Source organism: Triticum urartu, chromosome 6A (assembly GCF_056163025.1).
Source record: "Triticum urartu cultivar PI428250 chromosome 6A, HENAU_Tu73, whole genome shotgun sequence".
NCBI classification, from domain to species: domain Eukaryota; kingdom Viridiplantae; phylum Streptophyta; class Magnoliopsida; order Poales; family Poaceae; genus Triticum; species Triticum urartu.
In genome coordinates, this window is record NC_141878.1 from 11243739 (window position 1) to 11259712 (window position 15974).

At 43.2% G+C, this 15974-nt stretch overlaps 1 protein-coding gene and 1 long non-coding RNA gene across 14 annotated transcripts; one reads left to right on the forward strand and one right to left on the reverse strand.

Moving 5' to 3' along the window:
• Positions 1-5198: 5198 nt before the first annotated feature.
• LOC147963142 (disease resistance protein RGA5-like) lies at positions 5199-13375 on the forward strand. Of its 13 annotated transcripts, none has more exons than XR_015607696.1 (10): positions 5199-5639; positions 5727-6616; positions 7702-9871; positions 9983-10090; positions 10199-10277; positions 11122-12316; positions 12428-12650; positions 12793-12854; positions 12885-12901; positions 12982-13375. XR_015607696.1 is itself a non-coding variant. In XM_087527139.1 (6 exons), the coding sequence occupies exons 2-5, from the start codon at positions 5781-5783 to the stop codon at positions 10232-10234; spliced, it is 3150 nt and encodes a 1049-aa protein (XP_087383265.1). In that variant the 5' UTR covers positions 5199-5639; positions 5727-5780; the 3' UTR covers positions 10235-10277; positions 10556-10703. The 13 variants fall into 13 exon arrangements, 1 of the variants encoding a protein (XP_087383265.1); XR_015607693.1 differs by having other exon boundaries at positions 11122-11178; positions 12203-12316; positions 12793-12901; XR_015607694.1 differs by lacking the exon at positions 12428-12650 and having other exon boundaries at positions 11122-12427.
• Positions 11802-13987, reverse strand: LOC147963143 (uncharacterized). The gene is made up of 3 exons (XR_015607697.1): positions 13859-13987; positions 13716-13786; positions 11802-12467 (listed from the first exon to the last, which is right to left on the reverse strand). It is a non-coding gene; the product is annotated as an uncharacterized LOC147963143 (long non-coding RNA).
• Between the last annotated feature and the right edge of the window lie 1987 nt (positions 13988-15974).

Consider the following 15974-nt stretch of genomic DNA (forward strand, 5'->3'; position numbering starts at 1 on the left):
CCTCCCTGATCAAATCCCCCTCCAGCAGGACACTGGAAAAGGCCCCTAGATGGGATCTCATGGGTACAGAAGGTTGTGGCGGTGGAAAAGTGTTTTCATGGCTCTCCTGATAGGTTTTAGGATATTTGAAAATATATAGGCGGAAGAAATAGGTCGGTGGAGTCACAAGGGGCCCACAAGTTTGGAGGGCGCGCCCTACCCCCTAGGCGCGCTCTCCGTCCTTGTGGCCACCTCATGGCTTCCCTGACGTGTACTCCAAGTCCTCTGGATGTCTTCTAGTCCAAGAAAAATCATCGCGAAAGTTTCATTCAGTTTGGACTCCGTTTGGTATTCCTTTTTTGTGAAACTCTAAAACAAAGAAAGACAGGAACTGGCACTGGGCTATAGGTTAATAGGTTAGTCCCAAAAATATTATAAAATAGCAAGTTAATGCATAGAAAACATCCAAAACAGATAATATATTAGCATGGAACAATAAAAAATTATAGATACGTTGCAGACGTATCAAGCATCACCAAGCTTAATTCCTGCTCGTCCTAGAGTAGGTAAATGATAAAAACAGAATTTTTCATATGGAATGCAACTAACAAATTTATCCATGTAATTTTCTTTATTGTGGCATGAATGTTCAGATCTGTGTGATTCAAAACAAAAGTTTAATATTTACATAAAAACAATAATACTTCAAGCATACTAACAAGATAATTATGTCTTCTCAAAATAACATGGCCAAAGAAAGCTTATCCCTACAAAATCATATAGTCTGGCTATACTCCATCTTCATCACACAAAATATTTAATCATGCACAACCCCGATGACAAGCCAAGCAATTGTTTCTTTCTTTTGATGTTCTCAAACTTTTTCAACATTCACGCAATACATGAGTGTGAGTCATGGACATAACACTATAGGTGGAATAGAGGGTGGTTGTGGAGAAGACAAAAAGAAGGAGATAGTCTCACATCAACTAGGCGAATCAACGGGCTATGGAGATGCCCATTAATAGATATCAATGTGAGTGAGTAGGGATTTCCATGCAACGGATGCACTCGAGCTATAAGTTTATGAAAGCTCAAAAAGGAAACTAAGTGGGTGTGCATCCAACTTGCTCTCGATTGTATCAGTGTTGGATGCTTTATAATATAAAGCGGGGAAACCCTTTTTCTTAATTTATGTTGTTATATAATTTTTATCAGCAGTTATATTGCATAACATTCCAGTGGTAGTAACTTTTTTTCAAGAGACATGGCATTTTAACTTTGTAACATGTGCATTGTTTTACTATAGACTTTGTAATGTGTGCATGAACGGTTAAACGCAGTAAATAATCGAGGCTTGCGTCTTCTAGTACTCCTACTTCCCGAATAAGGCCTTTCCTAACTGGCTGCGCGCGCAACCAGTATCGGAGCCGTCGCTGCACCTTGTGGATTGGCGCTAGCCTGGCCCACATGGCCCTACCCGGATTCAGCTATTTCAGTTTTCTGAGCGCCATACAAAGTGAATACACGTCCTATCGTATCTGGCGTCCTACCTACGCTCGCGCCTAGCGTACTCGCCTACTTGCCCGTCCCACTACCCCGTGACCAGGCTGCCCCATCCACCCAAAGCCGGATGCAATTCAAAATTCGACGCAGCTGCAGCTGCATCGACCGGCGGAACCACGTCCTCCCCATTGCTGCACCTGGATCTCAAGATTTCTTCATGATTCACCAATGAATCTCAGTGGGGAGTCATTCACGGATCTCCTGTTCAGGTTTCACAAGATCCTCTGTTTCTTTCTTTGTCTTCTCTGGCAAATTCCTCAAATCTGAATCTTGCCATGTCCATGAGGGCGTCCCAGATCTGGCATTCCTAGAGGAAGGGGAGGAGCACGACGAGTGTGGGGGTGGAGGGACATTTTACGTCAGACTTTGCCGCCTTTTTTACAGGCATTTATACTGTCAATATTGGCATCAGCATGTGAATTAAGACATTTTTATGAGCAGCATACCTATTGATGCTACACAGTTAATTATTTTGGAGCATTGGTTGTTACATATATCTACGCATACGGTATTCAAAACACTGCAACTACTTATGAATCAAAGTCAGAGTGATGAGCACATTTTAACTATATTAGAAAGTTTTGTTTTCATTCCAATTGCGGTTAACATCTCAAATATACGTAGGGTCCGACTTGGCAAGATACCCGACCACCGTGCCTCATTATCGAGAAGGAAGAGTGCTTTGGAGAAGGCCATGAGAAATTACCCAGATCGGGCAAAGCCTACAATCTCTCGTGCGGTGTCCGTGGACAGCTTTTGTTCATAGCCCTTGGAGTGCGTCCCAGATCGGAGATCGCCAGAGGAGGAAGACGGCGGCGAGTGTTCCTACACGTCGCTTCTTCGTCCTCAAGCCAAGATGGAGAGAAATCTGCTAGCGACGCAGAATCTAAAGTTCAGTAAAATAGTAGTCTGAAGATTAATTCAGCACTGTCAATTGAAATTGACCATGGGCATTGACATCTACAGCAAGGAAATTTGATATAGTGATCAATTATTGCTGTCAAAAGTTTGATTCTTTGGAGCAGATTGTTGTTATTGCGGAGTAGTTGGATAGATTTCAAGACCATCGGCAGCAACATACGAATTTGTATAGCATGAGCCCATGATGTTACATAATATGTCGCTTATCGGTGATCATAAATATTAATTGTACATAGTATGGGGTTGCCGAGGATGGCAAACAGTACATGATTCAAATTTCTAATTGTGCCCAGTAAACCTTCAACGAGACGTTTGTGTTCAGTCAAATATATAGTCGCTACCAACTGCTTGTTTTCAGTCAAACTTGTAGTCCAATTTTTTTAGCATTGTCGGTTACTAATTTTCATAATTGACATGTAAAGTAATACATTTTTCAGAGACATTAGTTATTTATGCTAAAGGTTTATTCTTTGGAGAAAATTGATATTATTTGGAGCAAACTTTCTTTGTTGTGTGCAAAGCAAGTACTTCTGAACCCACATCAGAGTGATGTGCACATTCTGACAATATTTTCTAGAATTATTTTTCTTTGCATTATTGTTAACAACTCCGAAATATGCAGGGTCTTTGACTCATGAAATCGTATGTGTAGAAATTGTTATTGGGTTACAAGATCAGGCCGCAACTGAACTGCATGACCAAGATATGCCTGTCATACCAGGAGCAACTATTCTATCAAGCTCAATGAATGTAGTGCCATGCAAGAGGGGTTGAAGTAGGCCAATGAACGCAAGAGCAAAGCTAGGTTATGAGAATGTCAGCAAGGGAAGATCAAAGTTTTGTTCTATTTGCAGAGGTAATGGCCACATCGCATCCTGATACCCCTCAAAGGGAGGTCTAACAAAGACACAAAGGAAAGTCCCAAAGTGTACCAAGTGTGGCCTTTCAGGCCATGAGAGAATTTCGTGCTCGATAAGAATGTTCATTTTGTTGTTGGAAGATGAAGTTGGTGTTACGAAAGATGTTATAGGCTTTCTTTTGTTGTGCTGTTTCGAAAGATAAAATTGGTGTTGTAGGTGTTCTTTTGTTGTTGGAAGGTTCATTTTTGTGGCCAAGTAGTGAATATGTAATTTTGGAAATGTTATGAGGATGTGTAAAGTTAGCTGCGGTACGTTCATTGAGCTTAATTAGGCGTTCATGTAAAGTTAGCCACTTGATGAACTTTAATCCCGCATCCCCGGTGCGTTCGTGTACAAACATGATGGACTTTACATAATTTATTGGGCGACTGCACAAGGATAGTTTCCCGCATGACAAACTTTAATATAGGATGCCCGGTGCTTTCGTGTTCAAACACGAAGGACTTTACCGGAAGCACCGGGCGATTGCACAAAAATAGTCCCCCACTTAATGAACTTTAATCCCGTATACCCGGTGTGTTCATGTACAAACATGAAGGACTTTACATAATCCACTGGGCAACTGTACAAGGATAATTTCCCGCATTACAAACTTTAATATAGGATGCCCGGTGCTTTCGTGTTCAAACACGAAGGACTTTACTGGAAGCACCGGGCGATTGCACAAAGATAGTCCCCCACTTAATGAACTTCAATCCTGCATACCCGGTGTGTTCGTGTACAAACATGAAGGACTATACATAATTTACTGGGCGACTGCACAAGGATAGTTTCCCGCATGACAAACTTTAATATAGAATGCCCGGTGCTTTCGTGTTCAAACACGAAGGATTTTACTGAAAGTACAGGGCGATTGCACAAAGATAGTCCCCCACTTGGGTCCCCGATCTACCTCCGTGTGAAATTTTATGAAAACATACCAAAAAACTTGAGATCACTGCATATTTGATGGTACGGCCAAAAGAAATACCAAGAAGCGTCTTGGCTAGCACAAGTGCGCTGCGAAGCATATTGAGATCACTGGTGATAGTACGGCCAAAGCATGGGCGAGATGCATGTCAGTCATAAAGCTGGTGCCCATTTAAAAATGAGATGACACACCGGTGGTGGAGTGTCCAAGGGTGACAAGGGATGCATCTACCGGGGGAGGAGCTATCTGTTCATCACATGCATGGTAGAATCCAATGGCAATTTATGCGGCACATTGAAAACAGTTGCAATCGAAGAACTTTCGGCATCACGATCGAAGAGCTTTATATCTAACATAACAAAAAAAATGTGGTACGACATAATCATCGAAGGATTAAACAACTGCGAGTCCGCTGCTAACTAACAAGCTGGATGGTTAGGCGTAACAAACATTATTACATGGGCTTGCACACCGAAACACGAGCACAGAAGGATTAAGAGAAGCGCAGTACGGTGAGAGAGGAATCCATAGGTCGTGGCACTACAAGACACGTTTTCAGAGAAATCTATAGGACAGTGGCCCCGCATCAGTTTAAATACAACCTCTTATACGCACGATAAAATAGCACATGCTCAGGAAATACAGTGCATGCTGACAACATGATGGGGCAGGACGATTAGATATCACCCTGGATCGACGGCAGAGATACAAGTTGTGCGCGCAACTAGTTAGGATAAATCCACATTCCCTACTTCCTCCGTTCTGAATTACTTGTCTCGAAAATAGATGTATCTAAAACTAAAATACATTTAGATGCGTCTATTTACGCCACAAGTAATTTCGAACGGAGGAAGTACTTCCGACGTCTCCCCTTCCTCTCCCCCCAAATCTGCTTCTTCATTCCCCCACTCCACCAAAACACCCCCCAAAGCACAGTCCACTGCGCAGCCACTGTAGCATGGAGCAGAGCAATCCCACTGGGGGATGCCCAGTTGGACGGAGCTCAGCTCCATGGTAATCCATCTCTGCTGCTCAGCAGGACTCGCCGCTTCGATCCGCCCTTCCTCCACCCTCTATCCGTAGTCACCGTCCTAGAGCAACGAGGCCGAATCCATCCTCGCCCGCCGCCGTGACTCCCGCCTCTGTCCCCCTCGAGCCTTGAGCCGCAGGCGGTACGGTGGTGCCGAGCTCCAAGCAGGGCGGCAGATCCGGCGGCGCCTCGTCCTCCCAGAGCTCCAGGCGTCCGGTCAACAGCAACCCTGGTTAGATCCATCCGGCTGTGCTACAGTAAGTTCAAAATCCGGCTGGTGGATTGCCCCCGCGCTTGACTCATGAATTCCCAGGTTTGACTTCTTTCTCCCTCACCTTCTGTCCTCCTTCTCCGGCTACCAGGCTGCCTCTCTTATAACTTCTTCATTGCTTCGTGATAGACAGCAAGAAAGCAGCTAGCAAGAGGGAGACAGTGAGATTCGATTCGACCGGCCATGGTGTTTGCCACGGGGGCGTTGGGCACTCTCCTCCCCAAGTTGGGCATGCTGCTCATGGAGGAGTACAACCTGCAGAAGCGTTTGAAGAAGGGGATCAAGGACCTCAAGGATGAGCTCCTGGTCATACAAGCTGCACTTCTCAAGGTGTCCGACGTGCCACTAGACCAGCTTGATCCGCTGGTCAAAATTTGGGCAAACGATGTCAGGGAGCTGTCCTTTGCTATCGAGGACAGCCTCGACTCCTTTATGGTTCGTGTCGAGGGTGTTGAGCCGACCAAGCCACACACCTTCTTCGGGTTCATCAAGAAGACCTGCAAGAAGGTCACCAAGCTCAAGATTCGTCGTGAAATAGCCAGCGACATCAAAGACGTCAAGATCCAAGTTAAAGAGGTGAAGGAGCGGTACGATAGATACAAAGATGTTATTGGTAATACTAATGCCAGAACGGAAGATACTAATGCCCGAACGGAAGTCGACCCACGTCTCTTGGCCATGTACAGCAAAGTATCTGACCTTATTGGCATTGAAAAATCAATGGATGAGCTAACACGGAGGTTATCTGAGGGCGATGATCCATCCGGCGAACAGCTCAAGGTTGTCTCTGTTGTTGGATTTGGAGGATTGGGCAAGACAACTCTTGCTAAAGCCGTGTATGACAAGGTTAAAAAGAATTTTGATTGTGGGGTTTTTGTTCCAGTAGGTCAAAGTCCAAACACAAAGAAAGTTCTCAGGGATATCCTCCTTGAGCTTGACAGACAGCTGTACAGAGATGCGGCAACAATGGATGAAAGGCAGCTGATCAATCAGCTGCAGACAATCCTAGTAGGCAAGAGGTACGAATTAACCTCACCCTATACTAGTCAATAACTTCGATCTCTCTGCCACGTGTGCCCAGCTACACTATAAAGGCTTTGTGTTGTGGCGACCTGTCAACGAAAATACTCCCTCCGTCCGGAAATACTTGTCATAGAAATGGATGTATCTAGACGCATTTTAGTTCTAAATACATCCACTTTTATTCATTTCCGCGACAAATAATTCCGGACGGAGGGAGTACTTAGTATGCGCGTGGTTAATTAATCTGCTTGGCATATATGCAATGGCATAATGCCCAACATAAAAGGAATGTTACTTTAGGCTTTGGCCAAACAAATAAGTAAGGACATATATATATATATATATATATATATATATATATATATATATATATATATATATATATATATATATTGCTTTCGAATCATCTACTCCAAAACTATAGCATATTATCATGTATAGACAAACAGTTGTTGTTATTTTTTTTTCTTACATAGCAACTTCTGATTCCTATTATTCGACAAGCAAGGTACATCAAGGAAGAGCCAAAACAAAAGGAACATAATATATACCCAAATGCAACGCAAGAGGATGGACACATACAGCTTGTGCATTTTCTCTGTTCCCTTTTTCCTCATGAGCTTGAGCTCAACTGATTACAAGGTGTCTAGTAGGAAACATGCACACATATACGCCCACGGCCACACTCACGGCCAAGCTGCACACTTGCTTGGTCCGAACTTCACTCTCTACTAGCTCTACACACGTCAACCACTGCCAAGTCCATTTAGATCAGTTGGTCGCATGACACCTCTGTTTCTTTGCTAATATTCAAGATTATTACCGTCAATCACATTAATGAAGTCGTTACATGTATTACTTCTGTGGTCAACTATCTCTAAGTTTCTACTAACTAATGCACATCCAATTATCTAGAATTTAGCCATATGAAAAAAGATAGTTGAAGAGCCAATATTGGATATAATCTTTTTACGATTGTTAATGTCTTTTCAGTTCTGGTGTGTTGGGGTGCTTCTTGTTCTAGTGGTTATATGTTAGATAGTTCTTGCTAATTAAAGATTTTGCCTTACCATGTCAATAGGTACTTTATTGTTATTGTTGACATATGGGATATACCAACATGGGAGATGATCAATTGTGCTTTCATGGATTGCCATCCAGAAAGTAGAATAATCATAACAACTCGTGATTTTGATGTTGCCACAAAAGCTGGTGGTATCTACCGCATGGAACCACTTTCTGATGATAACTCCAAAATGTTATTCTATACGAGAACATTTGGTGGAGAAGGAGCAAGTTCAGATAACCAGCCTGCTAAAGTGACTAACAAAATTTTAAAGAAATGTGGTGGTGTGCCTTTAGCAATCATTACAATAGCTAGCTTGCTTGTTGGTAAACGATGTGACGATTGGTCTAAGGTGTATGATGCCATTGGTTTTGGGCATGAAGACAACAAAGTTGTTCATAACACAAGAAAGATATTGTCTTTTAGCTATTATGATCTACCTTCCCATTTGAAGGCCTGTTTATTATATCTAAGTAAGTTTCCTGAAGATAGCTTGATTGGAAAAAGAACACTGATTTGGAGGTGGGTCTGTGAAGGTTTTGTCCTAGATAGAGAAGGTATAGGGTCATTTGAGCTCGGGGAGATCTATTTCAATGAGCTAGTTAACAAAAGCATGATCCGGTGGATTGATGAAGATGTTGACGGCCAAGGTGGTTGTCGTGTCCATGATATGGTGCTCGACCTCATCCGCACCATATCAAATGATATAAACTTTGTTACAGTACATGATATGGAGCAACATGGCACAAGTTTGCGAGGACAACAAACAAATAGGGTTCGCAGATTAGCACTTCACAGAAGAAGTGTGGAACACAACTCTAGCATTGCCATGGAACACCTGAGGTCATTCAATTTTGTTGGGTGCAGTGCCAACAGTATGACCCTGCTTTTGAGCCTTAAAGTACTGCGTGTGCTAGTTATTGAGGATTGTGTTCTTTCGGAAGGTAGTAGTCTTGAGCATCTCGGTAAGTTGGTCCAGCTGAGGTACCTGGGAGTAGTGAAGACAGCGGTCAAGATCCCTGAAGGAATAGGACATGATCTGAAGTTTCTTGAGATATTGGATGTAAGGGGAGGTTTGATAAGTGAGCTGCCGCCATCTGTTGGTGAGCTAATGAATTTGAGGTGCCTGTGGGCTGATAAAGGTACAGTGATGAAGGGCGAGATAGGGAAACTGACATGCCTTGAAGAACTGGAGCTACATTCGGTGGACAAGTGCCCAAACTTCTTCACAATGGTGGGAAAGCTGACAAAGTTAAGGGTGCTTAACATCTTTTTCGGTGAAATGGAGGAGTCTGCAGGCAATGCTCTGGTGGAATCCCTCTGCAACCTGCACAAGATCCATAGTCTGACGGTCGTTGATGATGGTGGTGACCCTGAGTATTCGGTTGCCCTCAATCATAGCTTGGAAGACTTGGCACCCTGTACAAAGCTGTACGAGTTAGTTCTGCCTAGCATAGTTATACCGAGGGTGCCATCATGGATCAATCATTTAAGTGTTCCACTCCTTTCTCGTCTAGGGCTGCATGTGGATGCGGTAGAAGTTCGAGATGTTGAAACCATCGGCAGGTTGCCGTCGCTCCTCTTCCTTGTTCTCTGGAGTAAGGATGAAAAGAACATATCATATTCTTTTGGTAGCAATGAGTTTCACAAGCTGAGATTCTTGTGGACAAAGAAGATTGAGATCGCTGTTGGAGAAGGAGCATTGCCGATGCTTGAATGGCTGGTATACAGTGCAAGCGCTGAAAGAAAGGACGCTGCCAGCTGGGTGCCGTGGAGGAGAAATAGCTGCACTTTGCTGAAGTACGTCAGGTGTTACCTTGACTGCACTAACAGCAGCTACAGGGAAGTAGAGGAAGCAGAGGAAGCGCTGAGGCAGGCTTCCGGCAGCCGTCCCAATGCTGTGTATCTTGATCTCGACATAGAAGAAGAAAACTACGATGAGGAGGCAGGTAGATTCATTGATAATCTCGAGTGGATCCTACGTGGTTTGGACAGACCCGAGGATGTGGGCCGTCCTGCTGCATACCAGGAAGAAAGGACACGTCGCATGATTAGATCACTCGAGAGAAGATTACGTGATGCCACGGAGCCTCGGGTCGGGAGGTACGGCGAACAAGAGATACGAGGCCTTGTTACCAAATTCAAGAGTTTGCTACATGATCATGCAGGCACCGATCAGGATGAGGTACGTACATGTCCATCATATGTATCTATCGATCGATCACTGTATTTATACATGTGTATATATCATGTCGCTGATCGCTGGCTGTCTGGTTTTTGTCTAATAAATCTCCAGGCGGGCAAGAGTGATGACGATGAAGATTATTATTACGACGACAACGAAGACGACGGTACCGGCCAAGACGACGACGACGACGACGATGACGGTACCGACCAAGCAGAGGTACGTGCGTACACACTAGTCCATCATATTGATTCACACGCTACATAGGAAACCACATATCGTGTTACTGATGGCTGGCCGGCTTGTTTATGTGTAATTAATCTCCAGGTAGACGATGGTGAAGCAGAGTCCACTTGTAATTAATCTCCAGGCTGCCAACCATGAATCTCTTCCTTCGGTCATGCTGGTAATAAACGGGCAGCCTCTGTCTCTCTTTTTCTCCCACTTGTATCCATTATTTATATTGGCATCTGGCGGAGGCCACTTAACTAAATACTCTTCTCATTTCGTCTTTTAACAATTTAACACCAGTAACTTTTCTAAGCAACTCCCCAATGTAATTTCGATGTTTGTAAGCAATTTTTTTGAAGATTCCAAATTAACAGATTAAGAAATACATAGCAACCCATCTGTACAGTTTCACCTTTTAAATTAGGAATCCACCCATAAACTTTCTGCTTACAGGATGGTGGCCATCTTGAAGGCTTCTATGGACTTACTGTCGCCACTTGGAAGATGTCAGCTTATTTCGTCCATGGGTGCGAACAAAATCAAAAAAGAAAATAGGTTTCTGCTTTAGCATTAGACTGGGTTGTAAAAAAAAACATGAAAACTAAAAAAATATATTTACAAATTTATGTTTGCACCAAGAAAAATTAAATGAAAAAAATGTCTTATTATGTTTGTAGCTTATGTCTCGCACTTATTTGATAAATACAAAAACCAACAAAATGTCTTCACTATTTTATTAGGTGTGCTTTTTTTCTTTTTTTTTCTTTTTTGGGAGGGTGGGTGGGGAACTCCGCCTATGCCATTGTAAGGTACCACTTATAATCTCATAGCCAGTCTCAAGCCCGGAAAAAGGAGGAGAGGCCACCCATGTGCTTTTAGACGAAAATATATATGTTCTGTTGACTTAACGTTCATGGTTGAAATGAAAGAATCATTTACGAGAAATATTATTCCGTTGTTTTCAGAAGAAAGAGCTGCCTTCCTTTTCTTTTAGATAATGAAACATATATTTGATGTAGTATCAAAGGTCTGCATGTTCAAGCCAATGAATCTCTCCATTGTGGCGCTCAATCACAGTGAGTACCACACGAAATCACTCATTAGATTTCTATTATTCCGGTTATATCGAAGCTATTTATTCATTTGTTGCTCATTAATACATGTATTCTGTGTTCTTCAATATTTTCTATGAAACACTATTTTGGACTTTTGCCACTCATTTGTCTAAACCACTCTGCAGTACATCTCCTCTTTGAAGGAATCGTTTACTTGCTTTCCTGCCGGCTTGTGTTATACTATGTCTTATTGTTCAAGTTCTGACTTGCTTGTGTATATGCTGATAATCAGTTACAGCATATATCTAGCTTCTGGTACACAAGGATTCAAAGGGTATCGAAGACGCGATGGATAGCGAAGATTTGAAAGATACCAAAGGATTAGGTTTTTATTTTTTTTGGTGGTAATAAATTCTAAGTTAAAAAATTGTTAATATTTCAATATTCCTCAACTTTTCAAGCTCGTTTCTCTTTCTAAAACTAATGTACTGTAAAACTACAATAATTTAGCCTGTGGGTATAAAATACTGTGGTTTTGACATAACAGAGTATTTTGGAGTATTGAGAATACCGTGGACCTTTTAGCAAGTTTTTATGCTCCAACGTATTTTGAAGTAGTTTTCAAACGTGTGCATTGCTATCTAGTTTCAGATGTGCCGCATTGCTAGCTAGCCAGATGTTGCAAACTGATGAACTGCCATGCACAGAACACTGGCATGCACAAGCTAGACCGGTGAAATACTCTGGTTACTGCAGTAGTTACGTGTGAAGAAGTAAAAAAACTGCAGGTACTGAATTTAGAAGTCACGCTTCTCTGTGTACTGATACCCTGCTCTTTCTACAAGTACATACACTTCTTTGGTCATTTGTCTGAAGCATGCATTCCTGTCCAGAACCCAAATGCCAGCTTTGCCTTGTGCACGCATTCAACGACACCTGACCTAACTGCACTCTGCATCCCTAGCTTTCATTTGTCTGACCACTATCTTGACATCAGCAACAAACCAAGCTTACATTTTTCAGAAGTGTCTTTGTTATTTTACAGAGTGGCTTGTGAAAATGTCATAAGAAGCATATATCTGCAGAAAAAGTGGAACCACAATCCTGCAGCAGAAGCAGCTTACTCAACATATACAGTTCTTCTTCCAAGCATATACAGGTCGCAACCAGTAATGACCCTGGCCTCTGCATCATCATGATGCACACAGCCATTGATGTACAGAGAGTATAACTAGCTTCTGATCTGCTCAAAACTGGCTACAAAATGCAGGTTAGTCCGCTCCTCTGAAGATAGACTGAGTGAACATTCCCTGCAATCAAAAGATAAAGCAACACATCTGTCACAGATATAGAGCTTAGATAACGTCATGTCCCTTCATGAATCCCAAGAAATAGATGTCCTCGTGTACGCGATGGTGCAAACTTCATATCCCTTCATAGTATGGTCCATGGCATGAAGCCCAAATGTCGACTTGTCTGAGCATTTTCGCCTGGTTAGCCATTATGGTGCATGCTTGTACTTAATTTACATTGTCGGTCCATGTGAAGTGTAGAGCTCTAGCTGGTCACAAGTATTTATCCATATATGGATGTTTTGTTTGCTAAAAGAGACTTCAAATCTGTTGATTTCTGCAGGCGGTGGTGATGAGACTATTTGCAGCAGGTAGCAATGGAAATAACAGAAGTCCATCTTGTTGGTTGGCAATGCTGGCCAAGTGGTCTCACAGGGCATTTCCGTGTGCAGGTTCTTTCTGTTACTCCCTTAGTGCATTCCTTATCTGAAGCTTCCATTCATGTGCTGAATCTTTGATACTTACTTCGCAGTAAACGACAGCGCCCGGGAGTCTGAACCCCTCGTTTTCATTCAGCCTCAGCACCAACACCTACAGGCAGAGGCTGGTGCCGGCGCAGAATAGGCAGCACGACGAAGCTACTTGTCCGTCTGATGGTGGAGAAAAACCAATGTTTTAAATAGCGGGCTATGCCAAATAGCGGCGGACCTCAAAAACAGCTATAGCAGAGCTATAGCGGGCTATAGCAGGCTATAGCGGGATGTTTGTACATGAAACCACTTAGCGGCACCCTGCTGAAAAGGCTATAGCAAGGCTATTGCGGGGCTATAGCCGGCTATTTAAAACTATGAGAAAAACAAAGTCTGGGCTGTAGCATACTCTGTTTTGTGCTTGTTATTGTAAATCTACAAGCGTGTCCGTCTGAATTGAGTGTGCATGAGTATCAAATGGACAAACAAGGCAAGTAACTGGTGCAAAAATGCTGAATTTGGTCAGGCAAAATGTTTTCTTTTTGTCCAAATAGCTAGAACTTCACGGGAAATTAAGTTACAGCACTACAGGTTAAAATGTGTCCATATTCATATTGCATACATCCATTATTGTTGAAATCGCCCAAGGAATGAATCCACAGCTTTACCAAGCCAGGCAACTGACAGAGGGTTCAGAACATCAGTAGTTGAGTACGTACATCGCATTCCCCTGTAGCTGTAGCAGGACGAGATGGAACGGGATGGCGGGGAATGAAAAGGGATGGTCTTATCTTACCGGTGGGGAATCTCCTCGGCGGTCTACTCATCTGAGCTCCCGCTGCCGCCAGAGGTAAATGTTAGGTAGGGCTGAGGGAGAGGAAAAAAATCAATCAATCGTGGACAGAGAAGACAAGAAATAGGGGAAGGAGAACGGCTGACCTCGGTCGGGAGACGGCGACGAGGAAGCGTCGGCGGCAGCCGCCGGGGACTTCTTCCGCCCGGTGGGGAGTTGCCGCTGGGTGCAGTGGGTTGAGGTGAGCCGCCGGACAACAAGGGCTATCACATTCCAGCCTGCAAAGCCCAGAACATGTGGCAGACGATATCTGGCTCATAATAAAATGTAGCACCCTCTCGCCATTGCGCTTGGCTCGGCCCTTGTATTAGTAGACCGGCCCAATAGAGCGGGTTTTGCAAGGTTCTACTACACACTGATTTAGGACCTTTCATGTAGTTTGTTTTATACACTTCAAAAAAAAGTAGTTTGTATTGTTTTGCCGAACTTTTCTCGGGTTTTTCCTTTTTGTGTTATTTCTCTATTGGTGTTCATCCATTTTCTTTTGGGTTTATTCTATTCATTTTCTTTTTATGTAATTTTTATTTTAAATACGCATTGGCTTTATTTAAATACATGTTGAGCATTTTTAGATATGTATTCAATATTTTTTTTTCAAATGCATGTTGAACATTTTTCAATATACGTGGCCATGAGAGGGAGACGAGGAAGCATAGGTTGTTGGCACCGGGGACGGGCGCTTGAGGTCGCCGGCGCTACTCCTCTCTTTCGCCCGGTGTGTCGTTACCACAGCGGTGAAGTTTCTTTTTCCTGAGAAATACCTGTAAATTTATCTGTACTTATAACAATTACAAGCACACTGATATGGATCTAGAATTCAAGAAAATACAAAGTAACTCATATAACTATGAATTACAATGAGATATAGTCAAAACACCTTCTCTGTGATATCAATCTCTGCTAGAAAAAATAATACTCTCAAGACTTTGATAAATAAGCTGTAATTGAACTGGAGTAACGATGTTATCACTCTTTCACACACTTGGCAGAGAGCACCAGGTACAAATTGGTACCAACGCTATATGTTGATGGATCCTATTAGCCCTCACATGGGTGAGTCTATGTCTCACCTCTAGCTAGAAAGAAAAAGGCGTCGTCTCAAGGTACCTTGTAACATAGCTCTGATTTTACTTAAATTTGGTCATTTATATACAGTAGTTCATATAGTTAGTTTTTTCCATCATTATCATTGTTGGTTTTTTTTTCTAATATTAAGCAATGAGGTCATTCAGAATATTAGATGATGGAGTGGTTCGTGTTGCAGCAGCTATCAAGTTCAGAACTCGCGTAATGTCCAGGTTGTTATATTAGATCACTTCCGCTTTGGTACACCCCTCCTAAATACATCAACAGCTATGATTATCTCATACCTCTTTATAATAGAGGGCATGATCGTCGTTTTTTAAAGTACGGTGTAGGCTTTGAGCACGCACAAGTGGGCCGGCCCACCAGGCGCTAGGCCAGTTGCCATTCAACGCAAGGTGTAAAAATCCTGGAAAAAGGGGGCAAGGTTCACTAGAGGAATCGAACTCGTTACCTCGTCCTCCACGCTACATAGTCTGCCGCTCCACCACGCTGCCCACTTGTGTTTAAACTAGCACAAACTGTACAGCGGCGAGCTCTGCCATTGCCCCCACCTCCACCTCCACTAGCGCGAGCGAAGGTGCCCGCGCCGTCTCCCTCCTCCTAAGCAGACAACCTACAAACCCCCAATCAGCTCTGCACATTGTGAATCGCAACCGAGGTTGCAAAAAGATGGACTCGACGGGGATCAGAGAGAGAAATGAATTGGGAGGTATTCTCATCTTGGCCATGATGGATGGATGGATGACTGCTTGATTGATCTGCTGCTTCCGCTAGCTGCTTCTAAATCCAGATCTCGTCCCGTGGAGCTCTGCGATTATTTAGGAGGATTGGGCGGCGACGCATTGAGGGGATGGGGAGCGATGTTTTGGGGTGGACGCGGGGCGCGGAACGTTCCGTTAGGCAGAGTTTCCGTCCTCCCCGGAGAATTGCTAAACGCACTTTTAGCTGATGGTTAGCGCAATTTTAATGGTTTGATCAAATTAAGTGACTCCAATCGAGAGGTTGTTACTGGTCTGTGTTGTTATGCGTAGCTTAGGTTGGGTGCACTTAGCGGTGAATATGTTTGCTTGTTTAGTATTAGTAGAGATTTGTAGCGGCTGGTTCCCATTGCTTCAG

Bases quoted from the DNA above. Each gene is read 5' to 3' on its own strand.
- LOC147963142 (XM_087527139.1), top strand. From the start codon at position 5,781: ATGGTGTTTGCCACGGGGGCGTTGGGCACTCTCCTCCCCAAGTTGGGC. The intron at 6,617-7,701 runs GTACGAATTAAC...CCATGTCAATAG, and splicing joins ACAATCCTAGTAGGCAAGAG to GTACTTTATTGTTATTGTTG. The intron at 9,872-9,982 runs GTACGTACATGT...ATAAATCTCCAG, and splicing joins CAGGCACCGATCAGGATGAG to GCGGGCAAGAGTGATGACGA.